The sequence below is a fragment of the Ahaetulla prasina genome, chromosome 3 (assembly GCF_028640845.1).
Source record: "Ahaetulla prasina isolate Xishuangbanna chromosome 3, ASM2864084v1, whole genome shotgun sequence".
Classification (NCBI taxonomy): domain Eukaryota; kingdom Metazoa; phylum Chordata; class Lepidosauria; order Squamata; family Colubridae; genus Ahaetulla; species Ahaetulla prasina.
In genome coordinates, this window is record NC_080541.1 from 166,709,254 (window position 1) to 166,731,276 (window position 22,023).

Sequence of the window (22,023 nt, forward strand, 5' to 3'; positions counted from 1 at the left end):
GCTCCCCTTGAGGTGCACTCGGAGGCTTCAGTTAGTCCAGAATGCAGCTGCGCGGGTGATAGAGGGAGCTACACGTAGCTCCCATGTAACACCGCTCCTGCGCAGACTGCACTGGCTGCCTGTGGCCTTTCGAGTGCACTTTAAGGTGTTGGTTACGACCTTTAAAGCGCTTCATGGCTTAGGACCTGGGTACTTACGGGACCGCCTGCTGTTACCACATGCCTCCCACCGACCCGTACGCTCCCATAGAGAGGGACTTCTCAGGGTGCCGTCCGCCAAACAATGTCGGCTGGCGGCCCCCAGGGGAAGGGCCTTCTCTGTGGGGGCTCCCACACTCTGGAACGAGCTTCCCCCGGGTTTACGTCAAATACCTGACCTTCGGACATTCCGTCGCGAACTGAAGACACATCTTTTTATTCGCGCGGGGCTGGCTTAAATTGGATTTTAAAAGTGAATTTTAGTAATTTTAAATGGGGTTTTAATTGATGGTAATTTTAATTTCAGGCTAATTTTGAATAAGTTTTTTAAAGGTATTTTAATGTGTATATTTGTATTGTTGGTTTTATCTTGCCTGTACACCGCCCTGAGTCCTTCGGGAGAAGGGCGGTATAAAAATCAAATAAAATAAATAAATAAATAAATAAATAGTTTAAGGAGAAGTTTATCGTGTACTACTGAGTCAAAAGCTTTGCAGAAGTCTATGTAGATTGCATCTATTGATTTGCCTTGATCTAGATTTGAAGTCCATATGTTTTTGCAGTGGAGAAGTTGTAAGTTACATGATAACTTTTTCCTGAAACCAAATTGTTTGTTGGAGAGTAGGTTGTTAGTTTCTAAGTGTGAGGTAATGGATTGGTTGATGATAGATTCCATGACTTTGCAGGTGACGCAGCAAAGGGAGATCGGTCTGTAGTTTTCGACTAAGCTGGGGTCTCCTTTTTTGAAGATGGGGATGACTGTGGCTAGTGACCAAAGTTTGGGAAGAGAACTGGTAGTGAAAGCTTTATCAAAGATAATACTTAGGGGTTCAGCTATATTAATGGAAAGTTTTTTTAAGAAATATGCACATAGTCCATCGGGTCCAATAGAAAGCGATGGTTTTAAGTTGTGAAGAGCTTTACCAACGTTGTCTTCTGTGAAATCTATATGAGTTAAATCATCATAGTCATTGCTGGTTCGTTTGTGGAATGTTGGATATGTGTTATCGGAGTTAACAAAAACTGAGCCAAAGAAAATGTTGAAGAGGTTTGCTTTAACTGTTTCGTCATTGCATTCTTTGTTGTTAGAATCTTTTAGCGGTGGGATGGATCTTGAGTCTTTAAGTTTATTGTTGACAAAATTATAAAAGGCATGATTGGAATTTGTGCGTAGAAGGTTCTCTTCTTGCTTGGTGTGGTAATTTGTGCATTCAGTTTTTATTTGGTTGCATATGTTTCTGTAGCGGTTTCTGAAGTTTGTAACATAGCCTTTTTTGTTTCTTTTCCAGTGGGATTTTTTTTTTGATTGAAGCTTTTTTATTGATATGGGTAGTTTGTTTTTCTTGGACATGGTAGTCATTCGTGGTACATATAATTTAATGACTCTATTGATTTCAAGTAGGAAGACTCTATAGAGGTCATCAGCGGTTATGCAGGTTGCAAACAGATTTTGCCAGTTCAGAAATGAAAGATCGTTGTTTATAAGGTCGTAATTGTTCAAGTTATTAGCTCAAGGTTACCATTTATTACAAATAGCAATTTTATTGCAAACCAATCCTATCAGTTCATTAGCTGCTTTGCAGAGGGAGCGGCTTCTTTTCAACTGAACTGATGTTTGTTTGTTTTTTAATCAAGAGTGCTCTACTAGGGCAATGGCTCTAATTCTTGCCTTGCAAATAAAAGTTTCCTGGTTTGAAACCTGGTAGATTTTTTTTAAAAAATACTATTTTTGTTTTCCAAGCTTTCTACTTTCCCATGTGCTTTTAAGAAAGAAAGAAAGAAAGAAAGAAAGAAATTGACTACTACATCATTTTACCAGTCACCTGAGGTAGACGTTTAATCGTAGTTCCCAGATAGCCCACATAATCTAACATACAAAACCACTTGAAAGGTACATGTATAAACACTAGCATGGTCAACTTCCTATTCATAATTCACTTGATTTGTATAGCCACTTGTATGATATCTCAGCATCTGTATGTTGCCCTGATCTGATTGACTCACAAAACAATTATCTTTTTAATTGACATTATTGGTATTTAAAAACAAATAAGAGTCTACCAAATAATTTCAAACTATTTTTGATATATATATTTTTGGAGATGAATGCGGCATTTAGTATTAATATGTCAATTGTTGCCTTAGAATGCATGTTATTCATAACACATGCTACACAAAATCATTACTTAGCAATCATTATTTAAATGTTATATTATCATTTATTAAAATTACTTTTATAACCCACCTTGGATTTTTAACAACTGGAGTAGGTAGACTTTAACCTTCAATTCATCATTAAAAAATAGGAAGTGTCATTAAAATAGAGTGAGTCATACATTCCACCTTTTTAAACTGGTTTAATGTATGATATATTTCAAGCTCTATTTAACTTTTGGTATTATGAATAATGGCATTTTTTTAAAAAAAACAATTGCTTTTCATTGGCATCTTTCCATAGCCCATTCCAAAGTGCTTTAGATTTTCCTCAATACACTTCTTCAGGAGGTTTTCAAATTAGCACATACTCATGCATGAAGAAAATGAGAAGGGGTCCTGCCCACCAACATCATGTGACAAATTCCTAAGTTAGTATGTCTCCTAAAACATCTAACAAACTGACCACAAATGGCCTGAATAAATATTTCCACAGCCCTAATCTCTCCAATATGATGCAATTTCTATAATGGCACAAACTAGATTAGATATTAATAATTGCATTAAAGATATTTAGGAAGATAAGTTACAGTAAATAGATTTGTAGCTTGACTAGATCCAGGACCAGAAATGGAATATTTCCCTAGATTGGGCAAAGCGACAATCTCTCCAAAGAGGCTGGCTGTCATTCTAAAAAAACGGAGATTAGCGCTTAAACAGCCTCACAATCCCGAAAAGGGCACAGTTTTCCCACAGTTTTCCAAAGGCTCTTTTGGCCACCACTGCCACTTGTTCTTTGAGCAGGAGTCGTGAGTCTAGGAGAATCCCCAAGTTGAACACGGGGCCTGTCTGAAGTAATGCTTCTCCATTCAGAGATGATCTCTCCCAAGGCTCCTCTTAGAGCCAATCCATCTTCAGGCACTGTGAAATGGTGATCAGATACATGAAAGTATGTGGTGCATGAAATGTCCCTGTAGCAATTCCAGTCCCTCATGTACCGAGCGAGTCCAACTGATGATTTGAAATGATCATGTCAACTCCTCAATAACTACAGATAGTCCTCGATTTACGACACTTTGTTTAGTGACCATCTGAAATCACAACGGCAGTAAAAAAAATGACTTATGTCCCTTTTTTACGTTTACAACCACTGCAGCATCCCCATGGTCACATGATCAAAATTCAGATGCTTGGCAACTGACTCATATTTATGATGGTTGCAGTGCCCCAGGGTCATGTGATCACCTTTCTGACAAGCAAAGTCAAAGGGAAAGCCAAATCCACTTAACAACCATGCTACTAACAACTGCAGTGATTTACTTAATTGTGGCGAGAAAGGTCACAAAATGGAGCAAAACTCACTTAATAACTGTCTCACTTAGCAACATAAATTTTAGGCTCAGTTGTGGTCGTTAGGTCGAGGACTACTGCATTAATATCATTATAGAGAACTATATATTCATTGCATCTTGAAATGAAAGATGCATTTGGTCTTCATGAGGGAATTTTTCCAGTCAGAATAAACACATTCTTGGCAGGTAGAACAATTTCCTGACTCACTCGGAATTTTGAAACAATTCTGAATGCCAGCTTTTTATTAAAAGTCTCAATTAAAGCTGCAAACATGAACACACATTTTCAGGCCAACGGTAAATAAAACAAGATATTCTGCTCCATTGTTTAAAAATTTAAAATATTAAAAATATGACCAACACTATACTTACATAGAGGGACGCGGTGGCTCAGGGGCTAGGATGTTGAGCTTGTCGATCGAAAGGTTGGCAGCTCAGTGGTTCGAATCCCTTGCGCTGCCGTGTAACGGGGTGAGCTCCTGTTACTTGTCCCAGCTTCTGCCAACCTAGCAGTTTCGAAAGCACGTAAAAATGCAAGTAGCAAAAATAGGGACACTGTTACTTTGGTGGGAAGGTAACAGCGTTCCGTGCGCCTTTGGCGTAGAGTCATGCCGGCCACATGACCATGGAGACGTCTTCGGACAGCGCTGGCTCTTCGGCTTTGAAACGGAGATGAGCACCGCCCCCTAGAGTCGGCAACGACTAGCACGTATGTGCGAGGGGAACCTTTACCTTTACCTTATACTTACATAGGAGCTGATTAAAACTATATATTAGGATATAATTTGATTCTGTTCTTAGCTATTCTACTTAAGCTATTTAAAATACAATTGGTTTCCTTGGGAAAAAATTAACTACATCAAAACCAATAAGGATATATTCTATTTAATTCTGACTGGGTAGTAGCCTCTGCCTAGACAAAGTGCAATTAACTTGTCTCAATCTCTGGCTAATTTAGAGTCTGCCTCAAGCCCTCTTCCTTTGATATTTGTTAAAGTATGTTATTGCTTTTTCAGAGGAAACCAAAAGAAAAAAAAATGAAGGAGAAGAACACCAGGGCACAGTTGTCTTTATGCATTGCATCATAGTAGCCGTCTGTGTTCAGTCCAAAACAGATGAAAATGTAAAACACATCAAATAATACATTTGATTATTATTTCCCCAAAATAATCACCAAAACCAACTTGCACATACCTCCCATCTGGAGTGGCAAAAGAGGTTTAAATTGATTTGCTGCTATGTCCCTTGGGCAGCACATTCTTTGCTTGAAAGGCCCTGGCTGTGGGACTTACATATATTTTGACTAGTGAACCTAATCTGGCTCTACAGACAGCCCCAGGGTTTAGACAGGAAGGAAGGAGAGAAAGAGTGAGGAAGGAAGGAGAGAGGGAGGGAGGGAGAGAGGGAGAGAAAGAGTGAGAAAGGAAGGAAGGAGAGAGGGAAGGAGGGACAGTGAGAGAGCTCTATGTCAGAGCTAGCTCTTTTGACAGGTGAACCTGATTTGGCTCTACAGACAGCCCCAGGGTTTAGACAGGAAGGAGGGAGAGAAAGAGTGAGGAAGGAGGGAGGGAGGGAGGAAGGAGGGAGAGAGGGAGGGAGAGAGGGAGGGAGGGAGAGAAAGAGTGAGAAAGGAAGGAAGGAGAGAGGGAAGGAGGGACAGTGAGAGAGCTCTATGTCAGAGCTAGCTCTTTTGACAGGTGAACCTGATCTGGCTCTACAGACAGCCCCAGGGTTTAGGCAGGAAGGAGAGAGAGAAAGAGTGAGGAAGGAAGGAGAGAGGGAGGGAGGGGAGGGAGAGAGGGAGGGAGGAAGGAAGGAAGGAAGGAAGGAAGGAAGGAGGGAGGGAGGGAGGAGGAAGGAAGGAATGAAAAAGGGAGGGAGGGAGAGAGGGAGAGAAAGAGTGAGGGAGGGAGGGAGGGAGGGAGGGAGGGAGGAGGAGGATGAAGGAAGCAAGGAAGGAAGGAGGGACGGAGGGAGGGAGGGAGGAGGAGGGAGGAGGAGGAGAGAGGAAAGGAAGGAAGGAGGAGGGAGGGAGGGAGGAAGGAAGGAAGGAAGGAAGGAAGGAAGGAGGGAGGGAGGGAGGAAGGAGGGAGGGAGGGAGAGAGGAAAGGAAAGAAGGAAGGAGGGAGGGAGGGAGGAAGGAGGGAGGGAGGAAAGGAAGGAAGGAAGGAGAGAGGGAGGAAGGAAGGGAGGGAGGAAGGAAGAAGGGAGGAAGGAAGGAAAGAAGGAGGGAGGGAAGGAGAGTGAGAGAGCTCTATGTCAGAGCTAGCTCTTTTGACAGGTGAACCTGATCTGGCTCTACGGGCAGCCCCAGGGTTTTGACGGGGAGGAGCCGAATCCTGAACTCAGGTGCGATTCTTCTGCATCGAGGCTCCTCCTCCTCTGCCTCTCGCTGCCGGCTTTCTTTCGGCAGTTCGGGAATAGAGGAAATTGGTCAGCCTCCTTTCCTTTGATCCAAGGCATGGGCTGCTTGGGAGGAGTGGAGCCGGCTTGGGAAGGAGTACGACAAAAAGAGGGAAAATATGGACATGGTAACTCTTCTGGCCAGAGGTTGGGTTTGTGGGGCTGGGCACAAAACAACGATTCTCTTAACTCTTCAGCGGCTTGCAGCTGGTTAAGGGTCGCTGCCACGCTCACCAGGAAAGCGGGCTTGTTGGTTTTTTTTTGGGGGGGGGTTGAAGTTGTGGTGAAGTGGACCGGACCCAGACTGCTTTGGAGTGGAGGAGGGTAGCTATACTTTGGATTGGTTTCTAGAGCAAAGTACAGTGTCTGGATCGGGGCCATAGCGTGCTGTCTGGAGCCTTTCCTTGCTTTAGAGACCGGAGTTTATTTAGCGAGTTCACCTTTCTGAAGTGAACTTTATCCATCTGCGCACGTGGCTTGTCTATAAACATTCCTAGTACAACAGAAGTGGGGGGGAGGGAAATGCTTCCTCTTCCTTCTAGATGGCTTCTCTTTACAAGCTACTTCTACTTGCAAACTTTTTATGTAAGGCTGAAAAAAAATATATGGCTAAAACTGGAAAGAGTTTAGCAAAGAGTTACAGCTGACCCTCTCTTTCTACTGCTACCTTTCCTGAAGTTGTTTGACTTTTGTGACCAATTCCATTTTAATTCTGCCTAAACAGTCCACGGCACACGATTGTACCATGTTTAAAAATTATTATTTTGAAGCCAAAATTACACAAAGACCCATTGAAGAATGGAGCTGCTTCTGAGACACTAGATTGTACTACTAGTAATCGAAGACCCCTGAGATGGTCAGCATTTATATTGAAATTATTTTTAATTGTGAAACTACCTGAATAATGGCTTCTTTTGCTCCCCCCCCCAGTTTGCTTTTTTGAGAACCTGTGGGTGGATTAGTGAGGAAAACCTGCATGAGTAGATACTTCCTGGGTACAGTGTGTGTCAGTCTAATTGTAGTCTCTGATGCATGTGGCAACATGTGCCTCCTAAGGTCAGAGTATTTTACTACTTTGAAATAAATGATTCCCCAAGCATGTTCCTCTTTAGATTTAGAAAATTAATTCTACATTCTTAAAGTGCAATAGTAGTGATTCTACCCTTACAAACCTTTGGGAGTATTGCTCTGTTCTTGTCCATAATCTCACCCAAAATATCTTAGAAAATTCCTTGGACAAAAAGATCAGATTTTCTGCACTGAAGGGCTGCTACAGAGAAGAGAGGAACCATTCTCCAAAGCACCTAAGGGCAGGATAAGAAATAACAGTTGGAAACTTACCAAAGAAAGACCCAACCTAGAACTAAGGAGAAATTTCCTGACAGCGAAAACAAATAATCAGCAAAACAGCTTGCCTCCAGAAGTTGTGGGTGCTCTATTCACTGGAGGTTTTTAAGAAGAGATTGGATAGTTATTTGTCCAGAATGGTATATAGGGTCTCCTGCTTGAGCAAGGAGTTGGGCTAGAAGACCTCCAAGGTTCCTTCTGTTATTATTATGTGATAATTCCCATTCATCCTGCCCTAATATTCATAGACTTATTATAAGCTTAATTAAAAATTGGAGAGAAAAAATGCTTATATTGCTTGTATTTTAATAATAAAAAATGTTTTATTGCTTTTTTATGCAATAAAAAAACCTTCTAGTCTTGTTAGAGAACAAACAACTCCAGCTCTTGAATTTGTTATATTGTAGAACCTAATGACACATGTATATCTAGATTTCAGTAATATATTTGTACCAACCCATAGTACTGTTATATATTGTACGGTTGTACTGATGCATAATGTGGCTTATCTGATCTGACGCAACTATAGTGGATTGTAAACTAGCTTTATGTTAGTCATAAACATTGGTCATCTATTGGACTGAGGTAACTTGGAAAAATTCCTCATTATATTCTACAGGGATTCCTGGTTTGTTGAGTGAAGTGTTACATTACCATTGAACTTGAGGGAATTTATTTCAGAGGTGTTTGCATATAGAAAGGATTTCTAATTAGTAAGAGTTCCCCCCCCCCCTCTCTCTCTCTCTTTCTCTCTTTCTCTCTCTTTCTTTCTCCTCCATTTTGAATTGCTCTCTTTTTCTCTCTTAGTTAGAAAGGTGATAAGTGAAGAATTGTTAGGCCTTATCAAACTTGATTTGGAGTAAGAAAAAAGAGAATTTCTCCCCCAGAATCTTGCATTAGGATGCCTCTAAAAATTAAGGTTTAACAAGATGCCATAACAAGTAGTTAAGGCACCAGACTAAAAAGCGGGAGTTCATGAGTTCAAATCCCATCTTAGCCATGAAAGCCAGTTGGATGGCTTTGGGCCAGTCCTTCTCTCTCTCAGCCCAACACACCTCATAGCATTGTAGTTGTGGGGGGGGAAAGGAGGTAGATGTGTTGGATATGTTTGCCACTTTTGAGTTATTTGTAAAAATAATATAGGCGGGAAACAAATCAGATTTGTTAAAAAGAAAGGATCAGAATAGATTGTAACGGGGGAAAAAAAGAAGGATTTGTAAATTCTCCCAATTCTGATGGGAGTTTAGCAAATGATCTGTGGTGTGTATATTGTGCCACTGCAGAATCCCTGGTTTTGTCAGAGCTACATTTAAATTCCAGCATGCTGTGCTGTGCTTCATGGATGAGCCGTAGCACCTGTGGTGCTCTTTAGAAACCAAGGCATCTCTTCTGGATCCAGCTCTGTTGTTTCAGCTGTGTTTTAACTCATAATACCATAATTCTTCTCAGGAATACAGTCCTTCTGGGATGCCTTGTTGCAATGTTGTGACCTGGCAAAGGCTTCTGTTTTCATTGGGCCATCTCTGAGTACCATCTAAGAGAATTCAGAAATAGAGAAGCACCTGGTTTTCAATAAAGAACCATAAACATTGCTGAGCGTTTGGGCTGTTTTTGTTCTTTAAAAAGCATGCAGATATTGTGCCCATGCTACAGACACAATGCTGTTTATTTAATCTTCGCTGCCATTGGTTATAGCCATAACTCTGCGTGGTGTTTTAGATGAAGATCAGTGGGTTTCATTTGTCTTTCTTGTATGGCAGTGTTAATTGCAGATAGATTCCAGTTTCAACTAGAGTCTTTGGCATGGCTGGCTGCATCGTGCAGCTGGCTGCTCTAGTACAATCAGAACAACTGAAGTATCCCTTGGATGCTTTACATCACACTGTTTAATGTGGAAACACTGGCGTTGACTATGAGAGGTTATTCAAAGGAGACTATTAGGTATTTAATAAGTTGGATGCAATTATACAAAATTCAATAACATCTCAGGACAAGGCTCAATTGTGTTGCTTTCTCATTAAAGACATCAACGTGTTTCTTTTCAGCATAATGGAACGTCTGTCTAGGTTGTCTTGTTTCCCCGGATTTTCTAATCTCTGGTCTATTTCAGGATAAAACCAGTTAATATACGTGTTCCTCGTGCTAAGCGAGTCCATTAAGTTCATCAGGTGGCTCAAACTAGTACCACCTTCTTCCTCATTGTGGTGGCCTCCAATTTTGCAAGGTGTGTAATTCCCAGAATTTGTTGTTCATCATTCCCAGAATTTGTTGTCCGTCATTCCCAGAATTAGTAGTCCATTCTGTGAAAGGTTGTTCTAGCATATCTGGAGGACCTTTTTAAAACAGGAAGAAATAAATGGTTACAGTAAGGCTCCTAGCCATAATTTCTGGGAGTTGATTTCTGGGGCCAAAAGTTATAATTGCAAAAAGTGCTGTGTTAAGTGTTTTCCCGCCTTCCATTTTATCTCCACCCCCACCACACAACATTAAACAGTTTCCAGCCAATTAATGACAAGAATTTGAGAGAAAAGTAAGAGCAGTTGTCATTAAGATAGATTTGATTTAGGGTTTTCCATGGGCAGATTATCAGGAACTTTTCAGATTAACCCTAGTGAGAATGGCTAATGGAAAGTAGGAAATACAGTCCAGGAGTTCTGGAGGTTACCAGATTAACTACATCTGGAGTAATCCAATGAAAAAATCTCTTCTTACTAATAGTAGGTAGTTGGACATAATTTCCTCACCACAGTCTTCCCTTGTTGTGCTTCTGTTCAGCTTTTGTTATTTATATTAGTATTAGCTCCAATATGCTAATGATTAAACTATTACTGTGATTCAATGGATATTCAGAGGAGGCCTGGAAAGATTTTAATTTAGTTCCAGCCTGAGTTAACGTAGTTACATTTTCACCAGGCATGAATTCACTGGTAGCTCTGCAACTGACAAATTACCTTTTCTCTTTTTTGTCTATTTTAGGAAAAGCCCAGAGACTTTGGCAGTCTTCGAGCAATGTTTCAAAATGATTCCGATTTTTCCAATATGCTCCTGGAGTCTGCAAAGAAGCGTCCTGCCAAATTCAGTCCACGGCAAAATACTGGTGGCTCATCTCTGTCTGGTCCCACACCAAAACCCTTGCACCGAAGGCAGGTTCCAGATCCTGAACAGCAAACTAAGCAGTTCAGTTACACGTCACAGAAATTGGAACTCAGGCAAGTCAAGCCTATGGTATTCCCAAAGGTCAAGCTCAAAGATAGGAAGGACTCAAACCTCTGTGGGGCCATTTGCAAGCCACCTTCATCGGGGGAAGAACCACAGAAACCTCATCCAAGATCTTGTCTTTCACCTCAAGGGTCTGAAGGAGCAAGCAGTTCTTTTCGCAACACACTACACATTTGGGAAAGCGCTTCAGCACAAGGTGACCAGAAATGTGGTGCGACACCACCACAGTGTGCAATCAGGACAACTTCTCTTTCCCACCCACAAGTTGTTAATGTAGCGATTTCGACAGAGGACAAAACAAAAACATCTGGACTGAAGCAAGGAATGGTCCTTGATGCGTGTAAGCCTCCGTCCAATGTACACAATGAATTTGTTCCTACAACTTCACCTCCGGTTCCTCCAAGAAGTCATACAAGCTTAAATAAAGTAGTTGCTGGTTTTTCTCCAAGTAGTTTGAACAATTTGAACAGTCTAAGCAAGGTCTCAAATGGTAAATATCATGTTTAATGTATTTTTTTCTTTTCTCATATTAAGCCAGTTATATTTGCTTCAAATAGGTCTAAGAACAGTTATAGCCAGAGCACAGACAAAAAGTGAATCGTTTACAGCTGTTTCCAGCCTTTAGAAGTAACATATATCCATTGATGATAACTGTTTTTTGAGGTTGTAAGCTGATCGTTTTCCTTTTATATTATTTAAGAAACCTTGGAAATTGAAGATATTTGGGTCATGCTTGTCTCACTATTTACAAATGTGGAAGAGTCCAATACAAATAGGTTCTGTTGAGTTTATTTCTCTTATGGAGCTATTAAAATATATATTCACTCTTAACAAAATTGGGGAATGGCCAGTAATATTTTATTGGCTATAAGACTTGGTGTTAATGTTAATGTTAGAAGGTTGTGGTAGATAAAGGTCTTTATCATACCAGCCATCATAGAAGGTACTCCCCTTCTTTATTAGAATGAAAAATCTTAAGCCAACATAAGCTTAACTTCTCTTTGGGGACATTTGAGAGCCAAAATATCATAAAGCTTTTTCCAACACATCGTCAAATCAACTTGATACATAAGCTCTGACAATGGGACAGCTCATGCAATGGTGAACTCAATGCCTTGTTTCACAGACTGCAGCTTAATACTTGTAGGAGACGGATAAAGGTTAAGCTTTCTGACTGTGTTATTTCTCTATTGTTTGATTAAAACCTTGAAGTGATGGCACCCAACTAGTTACTAATCAGCGTATGTTCTTCATAAATATTAAGCAATGTGCTTGCTCTTATAGTAACCAAAGAGGGGAAAAAATATGTGGTGGCTCCCCAGGCAGACATTCAGAACATGCTGTTGTGGCTGCTAAAATGAATTTTTGCAAATTCAGGAGGAGAAACGTACCTTCGGGAAGCTCTGACTTTGACAAAATCCAGGACAAAATCCAGGACCAAAGCCAACACTGAAGAAGATTAATATTTAATTGATTTTATTTTTTTTCTCGGAAAAAGTTGCCTTACGGGAGCTTAATATTAAGTGGCAATTTTGCCAGCTTACAATGAATGCAGGTGATTCATACAATAAGATTTTGAATGTAGCTTCCAGGATTTTCTCCCAACTGACCTTTCTAGGTGGCTTTTTAGTGCTGAGTCACAGGGTGTTGTTGTTTTTCCTACCATTTTTTATGAGTCTAGCATACAGTGTGTCTGTCATAAAATAACCAACAAGTTCTGCAAGATCATACCCATCCCATCTTATCACTGCTTATTTTCCAGTCTGCATGCTGGAGAGATACATCATCACATCCTCTTATTCATTTTCCTCAACAGAAGAATATTGAAAAACTGAGTTGATTTTATAAGGTGGCATAAAATCAGTAACTCCACAGCTATCATGGCTTTTGGTTGCTGATGGCCTTATTCAACACAAAGATGTCCAATATCCTTTGGTTATGTGAAGAAGTAATGCCGGGACTTTCTATCCTATAGTTTCATTGAATGACTTTAGGTTTTATATTTATGACAACATCCACAGACAAAACAGAATTTATATTATTTAAGAAATGTATTTGGCATCTTAAGCAAATAACTGGGGGGAGGGAGAGTAATGATTTTATTAATCAAATTTATATGGTCTCACACAGTTTCACTGGATAGATGAATGGCCATGTAAGTTTCATAAATTAAAAGAAACTTCAACTATTTTGTCCATGTTGTTTCAGTGCTGTGATGCCTTCATCTCCCTTTTTTAATCAAAAAAAGGCCTAAATTTGGAGAAGTTGCTCTAGGCTTTGAATAATTTGGGTTGAACCATTCTCCTTTTTCAATTCCACAGTATATAATATGCAAGACTGCATTTTTTTGCAGTCCCCAAGGCCATTACTTTTATTTGTTTACCACATTTATATTCCAAGTTTTCTCAGAGATGTGACATAGATCAGGAAGCAGCTCATTAATTTTATCCCATAACAATTTATTATAGGTTGAACTGAGAAGGAACGACTGGTCCAAAGTCACCTAGGGATCTCTCTGTGTCAATGGAGTCCCAAATCTGGGTCTCCCCATTAAGTCCAATGTATTTAAAATTACTTGCTTTGCTGCAGATTAAACAGCAGTATGATTTGCTGTCAGGGTTGGGTTTTGTTTTTTGTTTTTGCAAAAAAGTACAAGAATAAAAAAATTGAGTCCAATACTTTAAGGCGGATATATTTTTTCTCACCAAAACATGAGTATCCTGTCTCGCTTTGCTTCAATGATATTGTTGCATCACTGCTCACTCATTGCAGGATTCATCCATCAAATAAATAAATTGTGTGTGTGTGGGAGAAGTATGGTTCCTATGATCAAGAAATTGCCTGTTCACACTGTAACGTTTGGAGGAGTGGTTCTCCCCTTCCCTCCAAAATGCTAGGAACCAGAGTTTGGAGGACATTAAATTATACCTTGTTAGTTACAGTGATACAGGTGCTGCCGGTTCTGCAGCCAGAAGGCCAGTCCAGGCATACATTGGCACTGACCTTCCCTAGTAACTTTTAAAATAGGAAAGAAAGACGCTGGAACTAGAAGAAAACAATTTGTTGTTTCAAATTGCGTTGGGCAATTTGCATATGCATTGTTCACTCCTCTTTCCTCAAATCTTAAGATTGTTTCATTTCTTTGGTACAGAAAGATATGCTGATGATGAAGATGCCAAGCTTCCAAAAATCAAGCTCCTTCCTTCTGTCAAAGAGCTTGGTCCTCCTCCAAAGAAGCCACCAAGACCTCCCAAGGTAGATCTTGGTGCCTTCCAGCAGGATTTTCCAGGTAGGGTTTTTACTTGGTGGCATTGCAAAGAAATGATTACTAGGTGCCCAGAAGTTGCAGTTATTTCTAATAGAGTGAGGTATGTATTTCAACATATCCTGATAGCTATTGAACAATAAGGAATTTGTTCATTTGGGGTTGTTTTTCTTTTGTCCCACAATTCAGTAAGTGATTTTCGCTGCTATTCTAAGACATTCCCTGTCTCTCAAGTTCTTCAGTCTGAAGTGTCCTGCATCACTGTGGCTCTCCACACTAATTGACATCAAGTTCCAATGAGTGACAAATATCACTCACTTTTAATTCCTTTGAATCCTTACTTTTATTTATTTTTTATCAAATTTATATGCTATCCATCTTACGGTCAAGCAGCTCTGATATATAATGAAACTTCTCCCTGGATATTTTTCTCATGCTCTTCTCCAATATTAACCCAATAATTAGTCCAAATTTTGGGATAAGTTTGTGGAAACCCAGAGACCTCTGGAACTCCTCTGAGAATGGATCTATTCAAGCACTATGCTGATGAATTTAACTTCTCTGCTATATTGTATGGTTCCAATAATTGTTTCCTTTAAATGTTTCTTTCTAGATACTCCAGATGATGCATACTTGACTCCCGAAATGTAAGTGAATATATCTTTACTGCCTAGGAATTCATTTCAGGTTGCATTTATGTGTATATCTTGCCTGTGGTATCAGGTTTCTGTAAATAGCAGCACCAAGCTGTCTTTTGTAAAATAAATAAGTGTTTTGTGTGTACACATATGCCATCTTAAAAATGAGATTCAGAAATTGCCTTTGTATATATGTGTCCTATCCTCAGTTTTGTATTTATGTATGCAACAGCTAGTAGGTTTGGCAGAGGAAAAAGAAGTTAAGGTGAACAGAGAAAATTTGTAAACATCTCATAAAATCCCTTCATTACTGGCTTTCTTGGGTGAACATGATTACAGCAGTGTTCTTTGCATTAAAACTAAAACACAGCAGAATAAATTTATGGGTGCTATATTTCTGCTTTATAAACCATACTGTAATTGAAAAGATTTGCTTCAGGAAATATTCCTAGTGTTTTTACCTTTTATTACCTTTTGCCAAAATCATTAATGCAAAGCATTGTTATGAACTACTATCTCTCATTTCCCTGCTCACTGCGGAGATCTTCACAAGTGGAGCATTCCATCAGTCACAATTAGCTTTTTTGACTTGAATCATAATTTATAGTAGTAGACTCCAATGCAGTGCTGTGGAATATTTGTAGGTTTGACTGGGAAGTAGCAAATCTGTATCGCAAGTCTAATCTATTTCATAGGCTAGACCAGTGATGGTTAACCTTTTTGATGCTGAGGGCCCAAAGCGAGCATTCATGTGCCCGAACCCCCAAAATGCAATACGAGTGCCCCCCTGCGCATGCGTCTCACCCCGTACATGCGTGCACATCCCTCACACATGTGCCCCGACCCCCTGTGCCTCATTTTGGCTTCCAGGTTGGTGCAGGCAGCTTTCCAGGCCCAAAATGGGGTGCAGGGGGGCCTCACGCGGCACCCCATGTCCCATTTTGGGCCTGGAAAGCCTCCTGTACCAACCTGCCCCCCCCGCATGTGCGGCAGAGACCCAAAGATCAGCTGGCTGGCGGGAGGTGCGCATGCATGTGCAGTGGAACTGGGCTGGGGTGATGGTTGGCATGCCCGCAGAGAGGGCTCTGCGTGCCACCTGTGGCACACGTGGCATAGGTTTGCATTCACGGGGCTAGACTCTAGAGCAATGTTTCCCAACTTCATTCCCATTCAATTCTGGGGGTTGAAGTCCAGACATCTTAAAATGGCTACCGTTGGGAAACACTGCTCTAGAGCTTCCTCCCTTCCTGCTTTATACTCAGAAGAAAAGAAAAGCAACATTGGCTACATTGTCTTGGAAGAAAGGCTGAATGGAAATGTAGTACACAAATCATCACTAATTGGGCTTAAACCAGGGATACAAATATTTTTATAGACAACATTGAAAATGGTAATGCAGATATTTGGCAAAGTATTTCCTTGTTATGTGTTTTTTTCCTAAATATTACCACATCACTACTTCTATTTGGACTTAATGCCTTTGTACCAATCTGTCTGTGAACATGAAGTTCGCATGTTCTGGGGATCTGAAATAATGTGCTTTTCTTTTCTGTCTCTCTCCAACAAGAGAAATTGCTTCCCCTTTTTCTTCATTGTCTCTGGCTTGAAATTTCTGAAGTTCTATAAATCGAAGATTGCAGATACTTGCATCTGCTTGATCCAAAAATGCTTAAGCCATAGGTGTCAGTGAATTTCCACAGCAGATGTGGATTTTAATTATAGTTGTTTGCATGTCTGGAAAGAAAGTGGGTTAAGATATCTATGTTGTCTGTAGGTTCTATTTAGACAGCTTTTGGAACATGGCTTGAGTTCCTGGATCTTTCTTGCTAGAAACATACAGTATGTCCCTTGGGTATCTGGTACTGCGATAAGCAGAAAGATGTGTCAGGGCCAATTAAGACTGCTCTTTTTGGTGTAGCAAGATGTGTATTCTAAACTGATGAGTAAACTTTAGAAAGAAGATTTAACTGTATGAAGCTATTGTTTGTGTAAGGCTGAGCATCAACTGTCCCAGTGTTGGTTAGATGAGCAAGGATCACTTCCAAGTTAAAATCACTTTTTCTAGATGTACAAGTGACATCTTTTGGGTTTGGGTTTGTTCGTTTAGGTAGCACTCTCAATTTATACTTCAGCTTTATAATTACCTTGTTTCCCTGAAAATAAGACCTAACTGGAAAATAAGTCCTAGCATGATTTTTCAGGATGCTCATAAGCCCTATCCCTCCAAATAAACCCCAGTTAAGATTGTCAGTCAGATAGTGCATTTAGTATCATATTGTTCCCAAAATAAGACCTAACCAGAAAATGGGCCTTAATGCGTCTTTGGAGCAAAAATTAATATAAGACCTGGTCTTATTTTCGGGAAAACACGGTATAATAAAAAATACATTTTGAAGCAAACTGTTGAATAGTGGATGGTTGATTACCATTTCTTGTGGCATTTGATTGTACATCTGGTGTCCTGTGGCCTCCAGTCCACATTGTTATATCTTGGGTACGTTATAATGTTTAATAAGAGTAAGAATTATTTGGCCATGCTCATCTAGCAATAAACTATGGGAAATCCTCAATTTATGACCACAATTAAGCCCAAAATTTCTTTTCCTAAACAAAACAGTTGTTACCTTTTGTTTCATTTTTCGACCTTTCTTGCCACAGTTGTTAAGTGAATCATTGCAGTTAAGCAGTTAAGTTAGTTACATGGTTGTTAAGTGAATCTGGTTTCCCCATTGACTTCTTGTCAGGAGATCACAAAAGATGATCACATGACTCTGGGACACCGCAACCATCATAAATATGAACTCGTTGCAAAGCAGCCCAATTTTGATCACATGCTCATGGGGATCCTGCAGTGGTCATACGTGTGAAAACAGTCATAAGTCACTTTTTTCAGTGCTGTTGTAACTTTGAATGGTCACTAAATTAATGGTTGTAAGTTGCTAGCTATATATTCTTGTAGATGGATAAAATGCCATTCAGGTTTTCATAGTATAGTATATCCTTTATTGTCATTGTACATCATATTTACAATGAAATTGGTTTAGCCTCTCTGGTGAAATCCATGCTCCACTATGACACCAGAAGCTCAAAGCTGCAGCGTCTACGCGTACCACCATCTTGGATATAACTCCCTATGCTGAGTATCAGATTTGGTGGGGGGGATTTCTATTTGGTGTTTTTTGTCTGTATGTGCCTTTGAATCACTAATCTTTCTTGGCAATATTTCAAATTGGTTTGCCATTGCCTCCATCCTAGGACTGAGAGACAGTGACTAGGCCAAAGACAACCCACTGGGTTCATGCCTAAGGCAGGGCTAGAACTTAAGGTCTCCTGGTTTCTGGTCTAGTGCCTTAATCCCTATACCAAACTTGCCTCTGTAGTTGCTGGGTATTAAATAGGCATGAAATTGAGTATTAGGTGATTTATAGAACATAGAACATTTATGTATTTGTTCAAGTTGTTTAAAACACTTTATTAAATTCTATATGATCTGTTCCTGATTGGTTAGCATGTGTTGACCATATACAATTATTGTTTAGGATCTGGAGAGCTCAGCATCTCTCATTCAACTAGATGGAGTTGGCCTTCAGTTGTGAATTCCATGTTTCTCTTGAACTAATCCCCAAAGAATTTATTGAATTATTAATTAATTGCTCTCCTCCTGTGTCCAGGTGCTTCATATTTTGCATAAAGTTTTTGCAACTCATTGTAAAAAGACGTTTATCATTTCAATTTGTATAATCAGATCAGTTTCATTCAAATCAATGATTTGATTTGTTTTTCCAAAGTGAATGGTCCAATCAAGTTAATTTAAGTATCTGAATAAAACTTTTGAATTGAGTTATTCCTATTATTTTGGTTATAGGAAGAAAGTTGTGTTTCCATATACAGAAGACCATTGATGCTTGGTTTCTCTTTGGAAGGATTTGGTTTGACAGTTTGATTCCAAATTATCTGATTTGGAAAGTTGATTTTACATTTGATCAAATTTCCTTTCAATTAGATTTCTGAACCGATTGTCTACATGGCCCTAATAAGCACTACACTTGCAAAAAATACTTGAAAATGTGGAATATTATTTTCTGTGTTCTTTTTTGGGATTCTCAGTGTTGCAGAACTTACAGAGAGTTGATCCAACAGCAGTAGAGGTCCTGTTGTGTTGCTATCTTATTTTTATAAGTTTCCATACAACATTGAAATGCAGTACATTGAATAAACCACTCCAAGATTTCTTGGTTAGTAGAACCATCTGTAAAACTCCTATTGAGGAAGAGAAACAGGACTGATTCCGATCAATATACTGTACATCTCTGGGATGAAGGACCCCAAAATATCCAAACACTTTCATTGTTTTCCAAGTTCTTTTTCAGAAAAGGATAATGGTATGGCCACTTCCTTTATTTTCAGTACTGAACTGGAAGATTTGAACACCTATGAAGAAACCATATACTACCAGGAACAGCAAGAGAACTGCCCTAACCCTGCTCAACGGCCTATACACTGTGAGTTTTAATTGTCGTTTCATTGATTCAGACTATATGGGTATACATTGCTCATTAGATGTGCAGCTACTCCCAAGGCTTATTAGCTTGCAACATGAGGGAATTTGGTGATTAACACTGCGGCAGTAATACTTTGAGAATTTAAGTAGCAGAGGTGAGAAATTAGTCAATGGTTAACATTTAAATCCAACAGAAGAGAATATACGTAGCTCAGGATTGAACTGTCGAGTCCTCGTGCTGTTTGGACTTTGTTGTTTACTAATAGATGTTTTATTACTCGATTTGATAATATCAGTGCATGTAGATACTAATTGAAATAATCAGTGTGCTGTAATTTTGGCTGTTATATTCTGTGTTAGGTTTCAACACATTTATTAAGCTTTTCTCTATTTTTTCTTTTCGTACTACTTAACTTTAAATTCTTTTTTAAAAATTCTTTTTAACTATGTGCCTCTGAAAAGAGGTGATCTTTCATTGACTTTTCTCACTTTTGTTTTTTATTTTTAAGATTTAGATGGGAATAGAATTAAGATTACTTCTAATTGTATCAGTAGTGTATGAAATCTTGCAGTTTTAATCTTTAAAATAATACTAGTTTGGGTTCATTTTGTTTAGTTGGGTGGAAAAGGTAGGTTATATAGCAATCTATCTGTAACTTCTTATTATCATTAGCAGTTTTACAAACTAATTGAAATAAACTATAAAGTGGAATGTACTAATTTCTACTAAACTTTGATTCTAGCTTTCAAGTCTTTGAAAAAGGAAGATACTAAGGTATGTGCTCTTAATCTCTAGTTTGATGAAATAATTGGAGTGAGAGAAGAAAAAGAGAACAACAGATCAGTACTTGGCTTGCTGTAGAAATATCCATCTTTATGGAGCTCATCCCTCTAGTTCGGGTGGGGTGGGCAATTAATGGCCCTTTTATGACCTGTAGACTTCAAATCCCAGAATTCCTGAGCCAGCTGATTCAAGAATTCTGGAAGTTGAAGTCCACAGGCTATAAAGGGGCCATTAATTGCCCACCCCTACTCTAGTTAGTTTCCTTTAACTTATTGTCTATTGTGTGTTTATAGCTAGCACTTAGATAGTAGAAGACTAATATTAAAATAGAAATGCATCAAATTTCAGCATTCTGGAATTGTTTTTTTTTTTACCTCAGGACAAATTACTTTTTGTTATGCTAAAATTTTATATCACATTTAGAATAATACACACAAGGCAATATTTTACAAATTATAGCTAATTATTGACTCTTTTTCCACATAGCAATTTCATTATTTAAATTGGATGAACCTAGTCCTAATGTCAAGCAATTGTGATGATAATTTAATGTTATTGGCTTCATTCATCCATTGTGTTGCAGGTTACAAGTATATAACCAAAAGTATATAATATAAACACAATCTAAATATGTTAAATTTAATTTGTTGGTAGAACTGAAAATGTGTTGAACAAACAAGTCAATTCTCAACCAATTTTCCGAGTAAGCTAATTAATTTTCTTCAAATGTTCCATATGAGAATAATATAAACTGAAGCGTCTGGCAAGCATACAAGCATTAAAATGAGTTATTTTTCATGCAGGTTATTTCTCCCATAACTTTTGTTTCAGCCTACTTTTCCTTGTGCTTCAAAGATTGCTTTGGAAGATTAGCAAATGTTTGAAATGACAACCCATTTGGTGTCACGGATTAAAGTCAGAAAGGAAAATTTGCTTGTGTATGTTTCTCTGCATGCTTTGGAAACTTTGAGTAGTGTCTTTTGGATTCTAGCCACATTTCTCTAGAAGGACATGGAACATAGATGCAGACCGAGATATTCCTTAAAACAATGCCCAGGTCAACAAAACTATTATTTTGTGACCAATCTGTGAAAACTAAAGCACTCTTTGTTTTGCTACAAATAGGTTGAAGAAATATTTGGTCAGGAATATTTATGTACTATTGCTCTATGTGTTGGATTTTTTTAAAAAAGTTTTTATACAAGGATTAAATTATGCAGCTGTATAGTAACTCTTACTGCATGTGTTCACACAAAAATGAACATGATATTTGAAGAAGGAACAGTTTGATATTCTGAAAGGCAAACAGCTTCTAGTAGAGAATCTCTTATGGATTTCATTGGTCCTGTGTTATTAGTCTCAGTCTCTTGAAATTGCTAGTCCAATTATCTACAGTATCCTCAAATTATGATCTTCAGAATATCAAATATATGTTGCTATCAATTATTTTTCTGACTTAGTAAATCGGCAATTCTTTTTTTTAAATTGTTTTATTGATTTTTTTCTTTCACACACCCCCACATATTTTATGAACAGAGTATTAACCATATCCTATATTATACAACTTGTCATATCCAAATACATTTTACATAGTTACAATTTCTGCCAAAGTGTTCTTTTTCCATATTTTTTAATTTTATCTTAATACTTCTATGCTTATTATATAAACAACATGTTCTTCCGCTCTCAAATTCTAATTTCTCCATTTTTAATCACATATATTCTCTTTTAACTTTTATAGCAATTCATTCTTCATCCTGATAAGTTTAAACATGTTCGGGGTTGCCTTTCTTTCATTTCACCTTTTTTGTTTTACAGCAATCCTTTTTCTCCCTCTCTTCTCTTTCCCTTCCTCTATTCTTTTATCCTTCCTACTTTCTTCTTTCCTCCTCTCCTATTCCTTCTCTACTTTTTATTTATTTTTATTTTATTTATTTGTCACAACAGTATATATAAGAATAAGCATGAAAATAACTATATAATATATAAGCATATATATGAGCATAAGTATGTAATAATTATATTAATTGGATATAATGAAAGGAAACAATAGGTCAGGAACGGTAGGCACGTTTGTGCTCTTATGCACGCCCCTTATAGACCTCTTAGGAACGGAGTAAGGTCAATAGTAGAGAGCTTTTGGTTAAAGCTTTGGGGATTTTG

General features: G+C 38.6%; 2 protein-coding genes across 6 annotated transcripts in view; one reads left to right on the plus strand and one right to left on the minus strand.

Moving 5' to 3' along the window:
- C8A (complement C8 alpha chain) overlaps positions 1–4,981 on the minus strand; it is a 69,681-nt gene extending 64,700 nt beyond the window's left edge. The window contains exon 1 of the mRNA XM_058178541.1: positions 4,898–4,981. Within this exon, the coding sequence (XP_058034524.1) occupies positions 4,898–4,961 (64 nt within the window). The 5' untranslated portion in view covers positions 4,962–4,981. The remainder of the gene's footprint in view (positions 1–4,897) is intronic.
- A 1,137-nt stretch (positions 4,982–6,118) lies between these two features.
- FYB2 (FYN binding protein 2) overlaps positions 6,119–22,023 on the plus strand; it is a 39,460-nt gene continuing 23,555 nt past the window's right edge. For 3 of the 5 annotated variants that reach the window (XM_058178395.1, XM_058178393.1, XM_058178397.1), the window contains exons 1-6: positions 6,226–6,234; positions 10,430–11,162; positions 13,824–13,961; positions 14,551–14,584; positions 18,983–19,077; positions 19,820–19,851. In XM_058178395.1, the coding sequence (XP_058034378.1) occupies positions 6,226–6,234; positions 10,430–11,162; positions 13,824–13,961; positions 14,551–14,584; positions 18,983–19,077; positions 19,820–19,851 (1,041 nt within the window). Of the gene's footprint in view, positions 6,235–9,563; positions 9,678–10,429; positions 11,163–13,823; positions 13,962–14,550; positions 14,585–18,982; positions 19,078–19,819; positions 19,852–22,023 lie in introns of all 5 variants that reach the window. The other 2 variants (XM_058178396.1, XM_058178392.1) reach the window with 2 other exon arrangements.